Source organism: Chenopodium quinoa, unplaced genomic scaffold (assembly GCF_001683475.1).
Source record: "Chenopodium quinoa cultivar QQ74 unplaced genomic scaffold, ASM168347v1, whole genome shotgun sequence".
In the NCBI taxonomy this organism is placed as follows: Eukaryota; Viridiplantae; Streptophyta; class Magnoliopsida; order Caryophyllales; family Amaranthaceae; genus Chenopodium; species Chenopodium quinoa.
The window spans coordinates 580560-601096 of NW_018744949.1; the positions used below are offsets into that span (position 1 = coordinate 580560).

A 20537-nucleotide genomic window follows, 5' to 3' on the forward strand; every position below is an offset into this window, starting at 1 on the left:
GCAGTTTGCAGCAGGTGTTCGCAGGTTTTTGCAGCAGGTGTTCGTAGGTTTAAGGGGTTGTTTCAGGCGGTTTAAGGGGTGGTTGGAGCAGCTTTTTAGGCTGTTCGCAGGTGTTCGGCAGTCGGTTTAAGGGGTGGTACTGGCGGAAGTTTTTGGTTTCAGGTGGTTTCTGGCGGAGTTGGTGCATAGTTACGGCAGTTGCTGGGCGATTGGCTAAGGTTAAATTTTGGTTCGTTTTTTGGCAAGTTGTTCTGGTTTTTGGCAAGGGTTATTCTGGTCTTGTGTGGTGGCAGCATGTTTGCACGTGTGTAGCTAATGTCGGCTGTTCGGGTGAAGTGTCATTGCCCCTTTGTGGGTCTTAGTGGTTGTCAAGATGGAAGTGGCAACAGTCTTACTAAAAGTTCTCTTATCAAGCATCTTTATGATCGTCATTTTTGTATTGGTGTGCGGGATATCACACGACATTTTATTTCTTCTAATTTAGCCGTTTATACTGAGGCTGAAGTTACCTTTTCGCGTATGGGGATTTGGTTATGTGGGGTTTGCTACAAAACGCATACGCATCGTGCTAAGTGTCGTCATAGTCCGAGTGAGATTGTGTCACCCCCGGATGCAGGGGATGGTATTGTTCATTTTGTGCTTCATGGTTTCTCCAAGCCGCAATCTCCCTCTTCTCCGGCTCAGCTTGGGCGCCTAGGTGGTTTTTTGCATGATCAGCCTTGGGGTTTTGATGTGGCTCTCCTTGACTGTTTGTTCTCCAAGGGGTTTCGGACTGTAAAATCTATACCTCCCAAGTGTCGTTTGGGGTTTTCTCGGGTTCTGAAAGGTGCCCTTGATAAGGTGATTTCTAGGCCTGATGACATTTCTAGTTGGGTTTCTTTGTTGGTGTTACCTCTATGCACCCTTAAAACCTTTCGCCCGCGGAGTAGCTCCGAGTGTAGGTCTTTGGTAAAACGTCGGCATCAAGAGGAGAGTATTTCCCCTGCTATTTGTTCTTGGAGTGCACCAGGTGGTAATTTACAGCTTGTGAGGGATACTTTGGCAGAGGATTCTCCTTCTTTATTAGTGGTTGGTGATGAGGGCCTTGATTTGGAGAAGCGTAATATCAAGCAATGTCGTAGGAAGATTTGTAACGGCCATTACACTGCTGCTGTTCGGGTTCTTTCTTCTTCAGGCGTTCCTCCTTATAATGATGATACTCTCGCGGATTTACAGTCTAAACACCCTACTTCTCCAGCTCCATCCTTGCCTGATATACCTGTTGATGGCCTTCATCTCGTTACTACTTCTGATGTTGTTTTGGATCGGATTAAGAGTTTTCCTCGTGGCACATCATGTGGTAGGGACGGTTTACGTGCTCAGCACCTTATGGATTGCTTGAGTGGTGCTGCTGTGGCTGTATCAAATGAGTTAGTTGACTCTATTTCTGGGGTGATTAATCTCTTTCTAGCTGGAAAGTGTCCTATGGAGCTGGGAGGGTATATTGCTAGTGCTCCTCTTACTCCACTTGTCAAGCTTGGTGGTGGTATTCGTCCTATAGCTGTTGGTATGTTTGGCGGCGACTGGTTTTGAAGGTCGGTGCTTTTATGGTTGCTCAGTCTTTAGAAAGCTACTTTGATGGTCTCTAATTTGGTGTTGGAGTTTCTTCGGGAGGTGAGGCGATTCTTCATGCTGGGAATTGGTTGATTGAGGATCGTGGTTCCGATGTTCGTCTTTCTATGTTATTGGTGGATTTTCAAAATGCCTTCAATCTAGTTGATCGTGCGGCAATGTTGCGCGAAGTTCGTCTTCGTTGTCCGGGCCTTTCGCGATGGGTTCAATTCTGCTACTCCAATCCAGCTAGATTGTATTATGGGGACCACACCTTATGGTCATCTCAGGGGGTGCAGCAGGGTGATCCCCTTGGTCCCCTGCTTTTTGCTTTGGTTTTACAGCCCCTGGTGTGTAAAATCAGAGACACTTTTGATGTATGTCTTTAGACTTGGTATTTGGATTATGGTACCTTTATTGGTGACACATTGGTTGTGGGGAAGGTTCTGCATTTGATTATGGAGGAAGGGCCTCGTTTTGGGTTACATCTTAACGTGGAGAAAACTGAAGTATTTTGGCCTTCGGAAGACCCTCGAAGCAGGCTTGTGGGTGTCTTTCCACCTAATATTGCTCAACCCTTGCGTGTTGTTAAGTTGCTTGTTTGTCCCGCTAGTTCCGATTCTGGTTTTGGAGGTGAGCTTGTGATGCAGAGGGTGACCAAGACCATTGCGCTTATGGATAGGGTTGCTAAGCTTGATGATCCTCAGTGCGAGCTGTTGCTGCTTAGGGCTTGTACCGGAGTTTCTAAACTCTACTTTGCATTGCGTACTTGTCCTCCTAGCACTTTTGAGACTGCTCAGCATACATTCGACGGGGCTCTTAGATCTTCCTTGGAGCGTATTGTTACTACTTCAGGGCCTGGGTTTGGTGATTGGCAGTGGCGGCTTGCCACCTTGCCTTTTGCGTATGGCGGGCTGGGTGTTTATTCTACAGGTGATGTTCGTCATTATGCTTTTCTTGCTTCCCGGTTGCAGTCTGCTGGGTTGTAGACAAGGCTTCTACGGCATGCTGGCGTTGTTGGCCTTGGTCGAGCCTTTGAGGATGCGTTGAGCTTGTTCAATAGAACGGTCGAGTCTGACATTATGTGTAATCTTAGTGAGGTCGCTGCCCCTAAACTCATGAAGAAATTGGCAGATATATACTTCACAAAGGTTACCGCTTCTGCAGAATCCACCTTTTCTTTGTCTCCTCGGCAATCGACTTTGTGGACATCGCAGCAGGGAGATCACTCCTCCTCTTGGCTTCGAGCGGTCCCTATTTCCGGATTGGGTCAGACGATGAACGCAAAGACCTACCGATGTGTGTTGTGCTACCGGATGGGTGTTCCATTGTTCTCTATCTCGGCGCCGTGCTCTGCTTGTTCTCGGGTTTTTACTGGGGATATTTTCGGTGATCACGCAGTATCGTGTGCTGGTATTGTGGGTATTAACATCGGCATAATGTTGTCCGGGATATCCTTGTTGATATTTGCTACAGATCTTGAATTTCGGCAAGGAAGGAGGTTGACATAGGGTTCTCTGGAGGAAATGATGGGGCCTTGAGACCTGCTGATGTGCTACTTTATTCCTAGGATCGTGGTCGTGATGTATGTGTGGACTTAACAGGGTCTTATCCTTTGACACAGACAGGGTTATCTGACTTTGTTTCTGGACAGGTTGTAGCTGATGCGGCTTATCGAAAGAGGGTGAAATATGAACCTAGATGTCGGCTGATCGGATATGGTTTCATTCCCTTCTCCTTTTCTTCGCTTGGGGAATTAGAGAAGGAGGCTGTTGCGTTGTTGAAGCGGGTTCAGAGGTTCTTGACGACGCAAGACATTGGGGCTCGTGTTGCAACTCATATCTTCACTTGGTTAGGCTTTGCAATAGCTAGAGGAGTGGGGCCCAGATCGTATCTCGGCATCCCACTAATTTAATGTAGGTTGTATGACTTTGTTTGTTTATAATAATAATAATAATAATAATAATAATAATAATAATAATAATAATAATAATAATAATAATAATAATAATAATAATAATAATAATAATAATAATAATAATAATAATAATAATAATAATAATATAATAATAATAATAATAATAATAATAATAATAATAATAATAATAATAATAATAATAATAATAATAATAATAATAATAATAATAATAATAATAATAATAATAATAATAATAAAAAGAAAAAAAAAAGACCTAATACAATGGATTGGGGACGAATCCGTTGTATTAGGTTTAGTTATTCTAAAAAAAAAAAGAAAGGGACCTAATCCAACGGATTACTCAATCCGTTGGATTAGGTCCATTTTACCGTTGCATTAGACCTAATCCAACCCTAGCAAATGTGACGGTTGCTAGTCGTTGTATTAGGTCTAAAATGTAGTAGTGTGCATGCCTTCAGAGGGAAATTCACGCAATCCGTTCAATGTCAGGTTATGCCGGAAATGACACGGCTGTTGGAAATGACCCACCTGTTGAGAGGATTATCGAGGAGGACAGGGATGGTGCTGTGGCTGTTTGTGGTACTGATGATTGTAATGGTGATGAGGAGATGGAGGACCAGAATCAAGAGGGGAATGTTGATGATGAGGATGAAGATGATGAGGATGACGATGATGAGGACGACGATGATGAAGATAATGAGGATGACGAACATGCAAAAGATGAAGATGAAGATGAAGATGAAGATGATGAACATAGGGATGAGGACGGGGGTGCAACTGCTGAAGATGATGAAGAAGATGATTCTGAAACTTGTCATGTTGGACGCTGGTGTTCTGGCTCTGATGATGGTGGAGGTGAGTGTCCCTCTTATGCTGACAACAGCGGCTCAGCCGATTCAAATGCTTACAGGCGGACCAGTCCTACTAGCTTTTACAATCCTTGGGATTAGTTTGGTTTTTTTATGTTTAGTTATGTAATCTACATAATATGTTTAAGTTTAAGGTAAAGGTTAAGTTTAGTGGGTGATTAGGGGGAGTTTGAAGACAATTTTCATGATGTAGGATAATTGGGTGATTTTTTGGTTGTTTTTTTAGTGTTAGCGTTTTGTTCGGCGCTTTGGTATTTTAAGAGTATTTGGATCCATAATTTATGTTAATTTTGTTGATTAGATCGTGGAAGATATTACATTGAACGTAAATGAAGACACTAAGTGTTTTTACACCCAAGGCTTTGGCAGAATTTTCAAAGATACCTACCTATTGAAGATATTACATTGAAAGTGAATTAAGACACTAACTGTTTTCAGACCCAAGGCTTTGGCAGAACATTGAAAGATACCTACCTATTGACACTAGACTACAGTGGTACCTAAGTTGTCTTTGTGGTACCCTGAATTACAAATCACTAAGATTCTAGTGTACTATGACGAATTAGTTGTTAGTAACTTGACTAGTAATAAGTTATTAGTAACTTGACTAGTTGGGTCATGTAAACGTTCTCCTACGCCGCAGGTATTTGTACCACCCTGGTTATTAATAATTCATTTCCTTTTTTAGTGGTTCATTTTGTAAGTGTCTTTGTACCAACTCCACTTCAGTGGTACCTAGGTTGTCTAAGTGGTACCCTGGATCAAATAACAAGGCGTATGACACGTTTGATTGGTAAAATGGTTTAATAACCTACATCGATTAAAAGACAGAATTGAAGGAATAAGATTTAGTCACTAAGAGAACTCTACTGTTGGTACATGTAGGTGTTACGACATAAAATGGGACTGAACCCGCTCACTGCCGTTGAAAGTTCCCAACAACAGTGCTATACGGTGATCGTAAATATCCGAATGTCCTGAATTACAAATCATTACAAATCACCCAAGTGTACTTCGTAAATATCTGGACGTCATGAATTACAAATAACCCAAGTGTACCATGGACGACTTAGTTATTAGAAACTTGAATAGTAATTAGTTATTAGTAACTTGACTAGTTGGGTGATATAAACGTTCTCCTACGCTGCAGGTATTTGTACCACCCTGGTTATTAATAATCCATTTCCTTTTATAGTGGTTCATTCTCTAAATTGATTAGCACCACCTAGAATACAGTGGTATCTATGTTGTCTTAGTGGTACCCTGGATCAAAAAACAAGGCGTATGACACGTTTGATTGGTAAAATGGTTTAACAACCTACATCGATTCAAAGACAGAATTGAAGGAAAAAGATTTAGTCACTAAGAGAACTCTACTGTTGGTACATGTAGGTGTAACGGCAAAAAATGGGACTGAACCGGCTCAGTGCCGTTGAAAGTACCCAATAACAGTGCTATACAGTGATCGTAAATATCCGAACATCCTGAATTACAAATCATTACAAATCACCCAAGTGTACCATGACGACTTAGTTATTACAAACTTGACTAGTAATTAGTTATTAATAACTTGACTAGTTGGGTGATGTAAACGTTCTCCTACGCCGCAGGTATTTGTACCACTCTGGTTATTAATAATCCATTTCCTTTTATAGTGGTTCATTCTCTAAATTGATTTGTACCACCTTGAATACAGTGGTATCTATGTTGTCTTAGTGGTACCCTGGATCAAATAACAAGGCGTACCTCAAACTTGACACGTTCGATTGGTACCATCCTAAAGAGGTATAACCCATTTCTTTTTCCAGTGGTTCATTGTCATATGATTAGAGTTTAAATAAAGCGATTTTGTTGGAAAATTCGGGTGACAAGAAATATAGTTAACTAATTGTAATACGTTTCATTACTCGAATGTATCACCATAATCATTTGATTCTTTCTGTTAATGATTCGAGCCAAAATGAGTTTTTGGGTACATGCACAGAACGAAATTGTATTCGCAAATGATGACACCATTTTCCCCGCCTATCAATATCTTCCCACAGGGAAAAAGAAGAAAAAAAATAGTAAAATCTCATTATCTGCGGTCTATTCATTCAATATTTCCGTTTTTATAGGACAAATTCTTCGATTTAAATTATGTGTTAGATATATTAATAACTTACCCTGTCCATCTAGAAATCTTGGTATAGTGGTACATTTTTTGGTACTTTTATTGCGTAAGATATGTACCATTCATTAATATATGCATGCGTAACTTCTAATTGGCAGTTTCCAAAAAATCCTCGCCGGTTTATAATTCTCCCCCACTAATTCAATTATCCACCATCATCATCACAACTCCCAAACAACTACATCCACTCCCATGCATGAAGGTGAACTGTCACTTTGAAGTCTATTTATGTGTCAAACACTTTTTGCAAAAAATTTAACTTCCTTCTATTCGAACAAAGCGATCTTCCTGTCCAAGAAAATCAAAAATGGATGTAGAAGCGAATAGGCGAAAATTTACAACTTCCATGGCTGACATCCTTCCGTCAGAAGTGTTGGCGGCCATTCTAAGTTTCGTTGCTAAGTCATCCCCTGCTGATTTATTTCGATGCAAATTAAGGTAAGCTTATACTTGCAACATGCACTCTGTTTCTTATCACATATACGGAGAATGTAATAATCTAATTTCTGCAGTATAACTTGATAATAGTTGTAAAATACTACGACGGATAGCTGAAGAAAAAGGGGTCCTTCAACAAATTCACCTCCGTTGGATTAAAACACGAATGTCGTGGCCACACCGACAATCGGCGGAGAAGTTCTTCATGAAGTGCGTGGAGAATGAACATCCTGAAGCTCTACTTGAGTTTGGATTTGTACGTCTTCTTTCTCATTTATTGTGAATTTTATTCGTTAGAATTTATGTTGTAGACTTCTAGTCACTGTTTTAGCATTTCTCTTTACCGTAGCGACAATACTTCAAACACCTTGGTGGTAGACGAAGGTTTGACAATGTTGGAAAGAGCAACGGAGTTGCAGAATTCAGTGGTAGCATATGTAGTAAGCCTCATATACATATACACCGGAGAAGAAGAAAGGGGTGTTAAGCTTTTGGAGAACACTATCAACAGCATCAGATCTGCTAGTGGAGAAGGAAGTTACGTGAAATGGCGATTTCAAATTGGATGCACAATCATATGATTGTACATCATATGCCACAACCGAAAATATTCTGCAAACAAAAACTACAGCACGAGAAGAACTTAAACCCATGGGATCCTCTTTACGACGAGGATGCGGAAAGTACAATATTTGGTATGACTTGTAAATGCAATAGGGAAATAAGCGTATTTTATGAAATACTACGTGGTCTACTCACCAGTCTTGTGTAATGCATATGATATGTATTAATGACATTTCTTTTTCAAACTTGTAGATTATGATTTGTTAACTTTGTGTTCAGGTTACACATAATGATATGTTTTGCAGTTTGGAATTGAAAAGGTGATCGGCCCCCTAGGTGTCGTTAGTTCCTAAAGGTCGAGTCAAGAATAAAAAGAAAACCCACGTCCTAAACTAACCAAAGGTAGCATAGTGGAAGAGGGGTCGAATCCTCAGGGAAGGTCAAACGTCTCTTGCTTAGATCACTTATAAGTCAATTGAAAAGGGAGGAATAAATTTTTGATGGATTTATCTATAGCTACTAGGGAAACAAATAAACTAAGAACTAAATTAACAAGCAACAAGCAGAGGTATAAAACTTCGAAAATCAAGGAATAGCAAACACTAGGGGATAGGGGAGAATTCCTAACTAACAATGATTTCAACGATTAGAGGCAACAAGAATGGTTCAATTGGTCAACCAAACAATTGGGGCCTATGGTCCAACATCTAGGATTCCCTCTCGGGCTCACCTAAACACCGCCTACCCAACCCCGCCTCGGTGGTCGAGGTCATCCCTAACCTAGTCATCATCACATACAAGCTCACTCTCGCGCAACTAGCATGCAACACAAAATAGGGTCTTAGAGGTGATCAATCTCTAAATCCTAACAACTAAAACCTAGGTTGGAATCAATTGCAAAACTTCTCAATCTACCCAATCTTGCACCACATATCATTCATTTCATCATTAGTTCATCATTTCCCCCTCCCCTAGCTAGAAACCTAGCCTAGAGAAGGAAGGGTCATACCAAAGCACACAAGAACATTAACAAAAGCAAAAACTAAGTTTAATGAGAGAAACATGGCTAAAACCAGAAAATAGGATGATTAAACTTTACTAAAGAAGTTAACTTTGAAGAGAATATGTTAAGTCTACTTGTAATCTATTCTAAATAGCATGAAATCTAAGCAAATAAAGATAATATTATACTAATAGCAAGAAAATAAAGAATCAAAACCAGAAATTGCAAGTTTAAACAAGGAGGCAACTAAGATATTAAACTATTCTATTGACTTGAAATAACAACTAAAAATAAGCTAAAACTAATTAAAATAGATAAATAAAGCAATAAATAAAGAGTAGGGATAGAAATAATACCAAAAGATTTAATCTTGGATTGAAAATGAAAGAGAGTAACAAAGAGTAGTGTTTTAGATCTAATGAGGAACTAAACCCTAACTAATCTAAAGTGCAAAAGAAAGAAGAAAAAACAATAAGCTGAAATCTGATTTTCTAAAATTTCTCTCTCTACATACCTCCCTCCTCCCAATTACAAGGAAGAGAGGTATTTATACCCTCCTCTAAAACCTAACCCAAATCAAGGCCCAAAATTTTAGGCATCACGTGCAGAGTAAAATAATTAGAGCCGTCGGCCTACGCGTGTAGCAGAGTTCAAATCGGTCAGGGGAACACGGAGCGCCCGCTCTAAGGCCAGAGCGCCCGCTCTGAAGTCTCGCAGAAAATGCTCTGATTATTCTGGGAGCTAGAGCGCCCGCTTCAACATTAGAGCGCCCGCTCTGAGGGTTGGGTACTTGGTTTTTCTGCAGCAAGGAATACAGAGCGCCCGCTCCATATCTAGAGCGCCCGCTCTGAACTCTTCTTTCCTTCATATTTTGGGCTCTAATGCTCCAATCCCTTTGACTCCAAAGCATGCCTAATCCTTGCATCCAATCCTTGCTTTCTTAGCCACGGGAGGACCTGTAAGATGGAAAACACAAATCATAGGAAAGGTTCTAATAGGAGCAAATTGAAATGGGTTAAAGGAGAGGGAATAAAACCTTAGGAAATGAGCCAAAAATGACTCAAAACCACTCCAAGTAACAAATATGCTCAATAATAACAAAACTAAGCTAAAATAGAGGAAAAAGGGCAAACAAAGGGCTCAATCGGGGAAGAAACGAAGTAGAAAAGTGGGCCAAATGGCCACTGATCAAATTCCCCCCAAATAAGTCCTTTGCTCGTCCTCGAGCGAAGTAAAATAAGCAAACAAAAATAACCAAAAGCATAAGTCTATACACTAACTCACTTTCGTAGGAATCACGGTCGTTTTTAGCGTAAACGACAAGCCATTTAAACCCCCAAGTCACTTAGGAGGACGAGTATGCTCTCGTGAGGGTTTTCGAGAGAGATTAACCCACAACTTCGCACTAAATCTAGGCAAGGTTTTTAGAGACAAATAGAAAAATAGAAAAATAGAAAAATAAAAAGGGAAAGAAACACAAACATGAATGGTTGAACTTTCACTACAATGCAATCACAAGGATGCGCAAGCTTCTTGACAAGATAGGTGGACAAGCTAGCTAATGCTCCTGGTTGAAGGCCACATAGCTCATGCTCAAAAGCTTGGACTATAAAGATCCTATCCTCCAATTGTCCCTCACCAAGGCAACCTTCCTCATCTCGATCATGTACACTAGGCGGCTAGTCGTCTCGAATTCCACAAGAGAATTAGGAGAACAACAAGGAGGTGGGCAAGGTAGGATTGCCCTAACTTAGTAAATGCAAATCCAATCTAAAAGCTCGACCCATGACTCTCTCCACCGACATTGACTCAATCACTCAAGGTCCAAAGGGCTTTTAAGGTGCAATGAAATGGCTTGGGGTAAGGGTTAATTCTGGCTGGTGTTGTAAGCTCCTAAGAGTGAAACATTAATGAATCGAGCAAAACCAAGGCCAACTAACCTTAGTTGGTGGGTATTAAACCCCCCAACTAACTCTAAACTATATACAAGATCGATGCCTTACTTATGCATTCTTATTCCAACTTTTTTTTTTTTTTTTTTTTTTTTTTTTTTTTATACCAAAAGATTTAATTGGGGAAACAAACACGTCCCTTGCAATTTACATTATAGACATCCACTATGCCAAACTTTTAACTTAGATACAAAGCCAAGCTCGAGTTTCACTCATTTCTGTAAAGGTGAAAATAAAATTAGGTTCATAAGGCTTGTAATGCGGGTAGACAAAAAGTGGAAGGCTCAAGGGGGTACGCAAAAGGTGAATGTAAACCCAAAAACCTGAAATTTGAAAGTAAAGGTGTCCTAGGAAATAAAAAAAGGATCTAAAAAGAACGAAAAATTATGCCCTTATCCCAAAATGAATGCCTTTATCATCCTATGAGTCGATTCGGTCGCGGTCTCAAGAGTCAAATGGAGCGAGTTTTAGATCAAGTAGCAAAACACTAAGTCTCCAAATTTCTAGCCACCTAGCTTTCATTCACAAGATGAGCTACGCCCACAACCACAAACCGAGGACAAAAGGGATCAAGGCCTAAATAGCCCAAGATATGTCCAATAGGAGTCATTTGAGCAATGAAGCTATGTGATTTTCAACCAAAACATTAAAGACCTTGTAAACCTATCAAACCAAGGAACCAACTCATATATGTTCATACATTGTAGCTACTAATTCAGCCAAACACAAAACAAAGTTTTAACACTTGCCTTGGATAACACTAAGAGAAAGAAAAAGAAAAAGAAAACATTGAAGAGCAACAAGAGAAGTAGGACTTCGTTTGGAATAAATTCCATAAGTGGGGGCGGTAGAAGGTACGTGAATTGAATGCACGTCCTCCTAGGCATAAAGCCGGGCGCCTCTCACGAGGTGTGAACCTCGCCCCGTTGCTACTCTTCAACAAAAATAGAAAGGAAGGGATAGAAGGATAGAAGAGGAACTCAAGAATGAAAGCATCAATTCACACAATTCTCAGTACACAATTCCAAGTATGCAAACATCCATGAATCAATCAACTTAATCCTAACTCCGCTCCTAGGAACTAAGCAAGATAAAATAAATAGAAGAGAGTTTGGAAAGATCTCACCGGAGCCATGCCAATCCAAAACATAAAAAGAATGATGGGTTCCAAGTCAACCAACCTTGGCTCCTTCCAAAAGTAGTATACAACCTGCCAAAAAGTGAGAAATACCAGAACTCCAAAGCAAAAAGATTAGAAAACAAAATAAAGAAGAAAAAGGAAAAGTGATCATGTATAATACAAACCAACAGATACAAGCCAACAGATTATTAAGCACAAGCAAGCATAGGAAAGGCTGCTCATCCCCAAAATGATCTTTTCATTTGCCCCTAGATATGAAAATGCTAAGGCACCCCCCCAACTAAAACCAGGCACCGTCTCGGTACGATAAAACATGTAATAGTCAAGGGTGGGGGGGGTCAAAAGAAATGATCATCTATTCCTCAGAGTCTTCCTCTTCCTCTCCCTCTACAACTACAGGGGGCGCCCAATCATAATTAACATCGCATGGCGGCCCATATGGCTCCCACCCACCGTAATAACCGGGGGGAAAGCCGTCGCCCTGATAAGGATAGGCGGGATCACCGAGGTAATCACACCCACCTGGGCGCTGGTAGTTGTAGGGGGGGAAGGAGTGGGGAGGGTCATGCAGGGTACCGGGGCCTTGCCAATAGGGGTATTGGCCGCCGGTACGAGGAATGGGGTTCCCATTGTCATCTACCTGAGGGGGCTCCCAATTCGGGACAGGCCCGTGCTGCGGAGGGTAGTAGGGGTAGTTGACACATGGGCTAAAATGTCCCTGGTCCACATGGTAATCATAAATATGGTTTTGATAAATATCAAAAGTGGGACCAGGAGACTGAGCAGGGGCCTCCTCTCTTTCCCTAGGCCGGGCTTGAGCAAGGTTCCTAACCTCCAGAGTGAGGCTAGCGAAAGCTTGCTCAATATTAAATGCAGAAGAGGAAGAGGGCTCACCTCCCCCGAGAACTGGGGGGGCTGCTGAAGATGCTGCTGTGCCTGAGAAATAAATTGTTCAAATTGCTCTTGTTGCTGCTGCTGAAACTGTTGCTGCTGTTGCTCTTGATGTTGCTGGAATTGTTGTTGTTGCCGCCTCGCTTGCCTGATTTCATTTCTATGATCAATCTCGGGCTGGGAGAGGTCATTCTCGTGAATTTGCTCCATAGGGACTTGCCATGGTAACTCAGTTCCCGGGGGCGGATTCATCATGAACGGACATGGCATGTAGCACCAAGGGACGTCTCGGATCCGCCAAATGAAGGCCTTACCCGTGACTCCCGTGGAATCCGAAATGAATTGTATTCTTTTCATCTTCTCTATGTTCAATTCGGCTGCCATGTTCAAGCTCTCCATCTGCTGCAGCTGGGTCTTGTATCTGTACTTGAAGGCGATATACGTGACCATCCCTCCCATAAAGATAGGACCAGTCAAGAGGGGGGAGTCCCTTATTGCCTTACATCTCTTGGCAAACAGATACCATAGATTGATCTTGTGCTCCGGGGTGGTAGGTGGGTAAAGAAGCGCACCCTCGGTAGCTCTCCAAAGAAGATATAACTCTTGATCGCTCATTTTACCTAGATCTTTTCTGGAGAAGAAAATATATGCAAGCATCCGGTGAAAGTACCGTAAGGCGGCATGGTGGATCTCTGAGGCCTTGGAGGAGTTTGATTGGAATTCTCTAGCCCCACTCGTGATTCGGGCCCAAAATTCTTGCGGATTGTACCCCTCTATATAACCTTGACCGTCAAGTCCGGAGGTATCCAAGATTCGAGCATTTGGGTCCCAACCAAATAGTTCATTGAAAGCACGGAGGGTAATGTGGCGGCCTTTGTTGAACAACCGGAATTTTACTTTGAATGCATCAATGCCTTCCATACCCTCCTCTTGATTTAACTCGAAGCTAGCAAGAAACTCCAATGTTAGGGGGCGGTAAGTTAGAGGCGGTTGGGTGGGGTAGTAGTAGGAAGTATCTGCGGTGATGTAATCATTTGGCAATCTACAATCCAAGAACGCATCAAACCCCAGATTCACTGCAAGCTCCCTAACCTTCTCGTCTATTCCAATCATATAACAGTCGTGTTGGGAATAGAAGAGAGTTGGATTAATTGCCCTCCTATCCAATGCGGCCAATTTGTTCCTTTGGGCCGCATGTGGCAGGGTAATGTTGAATTGAGTGGGTTGAGCATGCCCACCACTACTACCGGCACCACTACTTTCTCCTACATTACCACTCCTTGGTTCGGCTCTTTGCCTCTTTGAACCACCAACCATTTCTTACAACAACAATATAGAAATTTTCCAAAGCAACACACCACAACAACCCAACAATTTCCAACAATTCTACACAATGACCACAAAAACAAAACTCTCCAAAACTTTGCACAACCACCAATTCTAAAACCAAAACATTCTACAAACCAAAACCTAGCAAAAATCCACAATAATTTTCCCTTGCCAAAGCACCACAACAAACAACACACTACAATTCACAACAAATTTTCACCACATAAAACACAAAACCCATTCATTCACCATCAATTCTCCAATTAAGCCAACCTTAATAAGCAAATATCCAAAGAAATAGGGAAAATTAACTTAGTAAGAGTAGGATTATACCAACAATTGGAGACAAATTAGCCTAGAGTTGAAATTGAAGAAGAACCCGACTTGGCCCGACGCGAACCCGGTAGAACCCGCTTCAATTCTTGATGAAATCCGGACTAGGTGCTGAATTGTTGATGGAGATGTATGATTTTTGGAGATAGGGGATGAATAATTTGTGAATTTTAGAGGAATTCGTAGTTGGAAGGTGGAGATTTGGAGGAGATGAAGGTTTGGTTATGGAGGAAGAAGTTGAGGGAGTTTGAGGTGAGAGAAGGGATAGGGATAGGGAGTTTGAGGTGAGAATTTGGGTGCTCAAAATTAAAAGGGGATAAAATGCAAAGTCTAAAATGAGGGTCGGAGCGGGCGCTCTAAGGGTAGAGCGGCCGCTCTAACATTTCGCTGAAAAATCAGGTTTCTGGGTTGAAAATCAAAGCGCCCGCTCTAAGACCAGGGCGCCCGCTCTAAAGCTGCGCAATTTTCCCACACTTAGTCAATTTTTCACCCAAAACTCAGAGCTCCCGCTCTCTGACCAGAACGCCCGCTCTAGCTTCTCGGATTTTAGCACCAAAAATGTAGAATTTCTGAGGGACCTTCAAAGCGCCCGCTCTACACCCAGAGCGCCCGCTCTAAATTCTCGAAATTTTCCTTCCTTAGCCCCCTTAAAATCAGAGCGCCCGCTCTAAATTCTCGGATTTTGGCCTCAAGTATTCTGAATAATTCCCAATGATGCAGAGCGCCCGCCCTCTGTTTAGAGCGCCCGCTCTAGACTGTCGGATTTTTGGCTTTAAAAGCATTATTTCCCAAACCTGCAAACACTCAAATATCAGTCAAACCAAAATCGTTAGTACTTCTATAGGATGCGACCTAAGTACCCGACTCAACCATTGATTGGTTGAGCCAAGAGGTCGTGCCCTTCGGTTTATAGCATTTTGGCTAACGATAACCAACATAAACCATCCCCTCTTTGGGGAAAAATCCTCCGGATTTTTGCAAAGTACTTAAAACAAAAAGTAACTAAAGAGATAGTTCAAAGACAAATATTCACAATATACTACAAAGCATGCTAGTTTAACGTCCCTAGCTTGACGTTACGTCACGAGCAATAAAGCTAAGGGGGAGGAACGGTGTGGACCGTCCCAAGCATTAGGCAACCGATCTTTCCAATATCTCCTTCATCATAGTATCTTTTGATCCGTTGCCCATTCACCATGAACCGGCTCCCATCTTCATGATTTTCCAATTCGAACGAACCATAGGGGGTTACTTTGGTGATTGCAAACGGCCCCACCCATTTGGACTTGAGCTTACCGGGAAAGAGTCGAAGACGTGAGTTGAAGAGAAGAACCTTGTTACCCACCTCGAAGTCACGATCTCGAATCCTTTTGTCGTGCCACCTCTTGGTTTGTTCTTTGTAGAGTCTAGAGCTCTCATAAGCATCATACCTCAACTCTTCCAACTCGTTGAGCTTGAGTAACCTCTTTTCTCCGGCCAAGTGAAGGTCCATGTTGAGTTCCTTTACAGCCCACCATGCCTTGTACTCCAATTCCACTGGAAGGTGGCATCCTTTACCATAGACAAGTCGATATGGCGTGGTGCCAATCGGTGTCTTGTAAGCGGTCCGTAAGGCCCATAGTACATCATCCAGTCTTAGGGACCAATCTTTTCTAGACTTGTTGACCATCCTCTCGAGCAAACTCTTAATTTCTCTGTTGGACACCTCCACTTGCCCTTGGATTTGTGGATGGTAAGGGAGTCCAACCTTATGATGTACCCCATATTTCTTCAAAAGTGCTTCGAGTTGTTTCTTGGCGAAATGAGATCCGCCATCACTAATTAGGCACCGTGGCACCCCAAATCTAGGAAAGATGATCTTCTTGAGCAACTTCAACACTACCTTGTGGTCATTTGTGGGTGATGGTATCGCTTCCACCCATTTAGTCACATAATCCACAGCCACAAGGATATACAAATTCCCACATGAGGAGACAAACGGACCCATGAAGTCCACTCCCCATACATCAAATGGCTCAACTTCTAAGATTGATTGTTGCGGCATTTCATTTCTCTTTGTGATTCCTCCCATCCTTTGGCATCGGTCACATCGAAGGATGAACTTGTGAACATCTTTGCGCATAGTTGGCCACCAAAGCTTGCAACCTAGGATCCTTGCCACGGTCTTGTTGACACCTCCATGACCTCCACAAGGTAGTGAATGACAATGTTCCATAATACCTTCCATCTCATGATTTGCCACACATTTCCGGAACAAACCGTCACTACACTTCTTGTACAAGCTTGGATCATCCCAAAAATACCTCTTAACTTCCTTGAAGAACCTCTTCCTTTGTCGAGCATCATAGTCATGAGGTACCACCCCGCTTGCTAAATAATTTGCAATATCAGCGAACCAAGGGATGGTGTTGGTAACGATCGCCATAAGAGAGTCATCTCGAAGCTCATCATTGATGGGATCCTCTTTGTCAAGGTAAGAAGGGTGGTCTAACGACAACCTTGAGAGGTGGTCATCCACTAGGTTCTCACTTCCTTTCTTATCCCGTATTTCAATGTCAAATTCTTGTAAGAGAAGGACCCATCGGATTAGACGCGGCTTAGCATCCTTTTTGCTCATTAAATACTTCACCGCGGAGTGATTGGTGTAGACAATGGCCTTGTTGCACACCAAATAGGGTCTAAACTTGTCAAAAGCGAAGACCACCGCCAACATTTCCTTCTCCGTGGTGGTGTAATTCTTTTGTGCCGTATCTAAAGTCCGGCTTGCATAAGAGATCACATTCAATTTCTTTTCTTTCCTTTGCCCAAGGACTGCTCCAACTGCATTATCACTCGCGTCACACATTAGTTCAAACGGGAGTTCCCAATTCGGTGCTTGCACTATAGGCGCATTCACTAAAGAATTTTTCAAGGTTTCAAATGCCTTAGTGCAAGCATCATCGAATTTGAACTCCACCTCTTTTTGAAGTAAACTCGTCAAAGGTCTCGCTATTTGTGCAAAATCTTTGATAAATCGGCGATAGAAGCCGGCGTGCCCCAAGAAGGCACGTACCCCGGTCACCGATGATGGTGGGGGTAGCTTTTCTATCGCCGAGACCTTTGCCGGGTCTACCTCAATACCATTAATGGACACTTTATGCCCGAGGACAATGCCCTCCTCGACCATAAAATGGCACTTTTCCCAATTCAACACAAGGTTCGTCTCTTGACACCTCTTTAAAACCTTTTCGAGATTGTGCAAGCATAGGTCAAAAGACGAACCACAAACACTGAAATCATCCATGAAAACTTCTATTGCATTTTCGATCATATCAGAAAAGATTGTTGTCATACATCGTTGGAAAGTCGATGGGGCATTGCACAATCCGAAGGGCATCCTTCGGTAGGCAAATGTCCCAAATGGACAAGTGAAGGTTGTTTTATGTTGGTCATCCGGGTGAAATGGGATTTGAAAGAAACCCGAATAACCATCAAGAAAACAATAGTGTGAATGCTTCACCAACCTTTCCAACATTTGATCGATGAATGGCAAGGGGAAATGATCTTTTCTAGTGGCTTTATTAAGCCTTCTATAGTCAATGCACATTCTCCACCCCGTGACAGTGCGGGTGGAGATATCATTCCCCTTGTCATCTTGTATGATGGTCATGCCTCCCTTTTTGGGAACCACATGAACCGGGCTCACCCATTTGCTATCGGAGATAGCATAAATGATCCCCGCTTCACGTAGTTTGAGGATTTCCTTCTTAACCACTTCCTTCAAAGTCGGATTCAACCGCCTTTGAGGTTCAATGGAAGAGGCATGATCATCCTCAAGATGAATGCGATGCATACACAAGCTAGGGCTAATCCCCTTAATATCATCAATGCTATACCCGATAACACTCCTATATTTTTTTAAAATCTCAATTAATTTTTGCAATGAGGTGTCATCGAGGTTAGCATTGACAATAATAGGATGTAAGCAATCATCATCCAAATAAGCATATTTGAGAGAAGGAGGGAGGGGTTTTAGTTCTACCTTGGGAGGAGGCGTGGAACTCTCCTCCTTAGACTCACTTTGGATCGATGGGAGCTCATCCACGGCTCCTTGAGTCTCGGGATGAGTTTCACCTTCAAGGCTTTCAACCTCCAAGGCACACAAAGATTCTCCATCACCCACCTCCTCACATGGGAGGTCTTCATCACCCTTGTCTTTAATTACCTCATGAGACTTCACCAATTCATCAAGTTCGGAGTCCACCAAGTCAACCCGCCAAATCTTCTCTACCATAGGTTGCTTCAAAGTCTTTGAGAATTCAAACTTGTACTTCTCATTGGCCACCTCACATGTAATGGTATTATCTTTGCAATTGACGACCGCTCCCATGGTCTTGAGTGCCTCTCTTCCAAGGATAAGAGGAGTATGAGGGTCCTCCTCCATATCCATCACCACAAAATCGCAAGGCACAAACAAATTCCCAATCTTGATAGGAACGTCTTCTAACTCACCGCATGGGAATTTTGTGGACCGGTCGGCTAATTGAATCACCTTTCTTGAAGGTATCATCTCGAACTTGAGCTTCTTTGCAATGGATAGTGGCATGAGGCTCACACTTGCCCCAAGATCGGCTAGTGCACCCGTGGTCTCCATATCACCAATCTTGACCGGAAGAGTGAAGCTTCCCGGATCACATTGCTTGGTAGGCAAGGTTCTTTGCACTAGGGCACTAACTTGATGAGGAAGAGTGATACACTCATCACTTAGCTTCTTTTTGTTGGAGAGGAGTTCCTTGAGGAATTTTGCATAGGGTGGCATTTGAGTCATGGCTTCAAGGAATGGAATGTTGATGTGAAGTGACTTGAGCATAGCCATAAACTTGTTGTACTTGTCATTCAATCTCCTCTCAACAATCCTCTCGGGATAAGGCGGTGGTGGTTCAAACCTTGATGGTTAATAAGATGTTGATGGTTGCTTGTCTTTCCCAACTTCCTTGCTCTTTTCACTACCTTCACCCTTCTTCTTCTCAATGCTTCCTTCAACACTATTGTCAATTATTTGACCTTGGCTATCTCCATTGACCTCTTCAACCACTTGCTCTTCACCCTCCTTGTTGTGCTCCGATTGATCACTCCTAGGCCCCTCATAAGACTTTCCGGACCTAAGAGAGATAGCTTTGATATGATGGGTGGTAGCCGGGTTGGTAGTAGGTTGGCCCGGGAGCTTCTCATTGGCTAGATTGGTCACCCTCTCGGCGAGTTGAGCCACTTGATTATCCATCATCTTTTGATGTGTGGTGACCTCTTGATGCCTTTGATCCGCTTTTCGCTCACTATTGGTTATTCTTTGATCCATGGCGGATAGGCTTGATTGGATTCTATTGAGAGTTTCCATGAGCATTTGTTGATTAGGATCATTTTGCATGGAAGGGTTGGGTTGGAAATTTTGAAATTGGTTGGGTGGTCCTTGCTTGAATGGTGCTCTAGGGTGATTGCTAGCATTTGGATTTGGAAAGGGAGCCATTTGACCCGTGTTGTGGCTTGGGCCACTTGCATCTTGAAATCTATTACCATAATTGGCATTGGGGGCTCTCCAATTATCACGTTGATTGTTCATGTACCCCATTGCCGCTACATGTTCGGGGTCTCGACCACCACAATATGATATATCATGGTTGGTACCCCCACAATTCTCACAAGAGAAAGAGTGTACTTGATTGGTGGAGGAAGATGAAGACCCTTGGCTATTTCCCAGCTTCTTGTCAATGACTTGTTCCATAAGAGCCTTGAGTGAACCTTGATCAAGCTCGAATTTGCCCGAAGCTCTCTCTTCACCTCTTCTTCTTCCACCACTCGTAGAATAGTACCTCACAACTTCCTCTATGGTGTCCTCCAATTGAGCTTGAGGCACCTTGCTAATATGTCCACCACATCCGGAATTCAAATTTTGCTTGGGTATGTCGTCAAGACCATCATAGAAGAACTTGATGAGAAGTTGCTTGTCAAACTCATGGTGTGGGCAAGCTCTCACATACTCTTTAAACCGTTCCCAAGCTTCCCCCAAAGATTCATACCTTTCTTGCCTAAATGATGAAATTTTCTGCCTCAATTCGGTTGATTTGTCTTCGGGAATGAACTTGTTCAAGAAAGCTTTGGCCGTGTCTCTCCATGAGGCCAACGAGCCGGGCTTTAGGTTTTTGAGCCACCTATAAGCCTTGCCTGTGAGCGAATACCGAAAAAGGTGCATCCGGATGTATTCTTGGGTGACTTGTTTGGTTTGGAGTAAAGCACATGTCTCGAGAAATTTGTCCAAATGCTCTATCGGATCTTCATGAG

The 20537-nt window shown here is 42.4% G+C and overlaps 1 protein-coding gene across 1 annotated transcript; it reads left to right on the top strand.

The window, feature by feature from the left end:
• Window positions 1–4011: 4011 nt before the first annotated feature.
• On the top strand, window positions 4012–4479 carry LOC110706266 (mitotic apparatus protein p62-like). Its single transcript, XM_021884163.1, has one exon. It carries the CDS (start codon window positions 4012–4014, stop codon window positions 4477–4479), a length of 468 nt encoding a protein of 155 aa, XP_021739855.1.
• The last annotated feature ends 16058 nt before the right edge of the window (window positions 4480–20537 follow it).

Coding starts and splice junctions, on each gene's coding strand:
- LOC110706266 (XM_021884163.1), top strand. CDS start 4,012: ATGTCAGGTTATGCCGGAAATGACACGGCTGTTGGAAATGACCCACCT.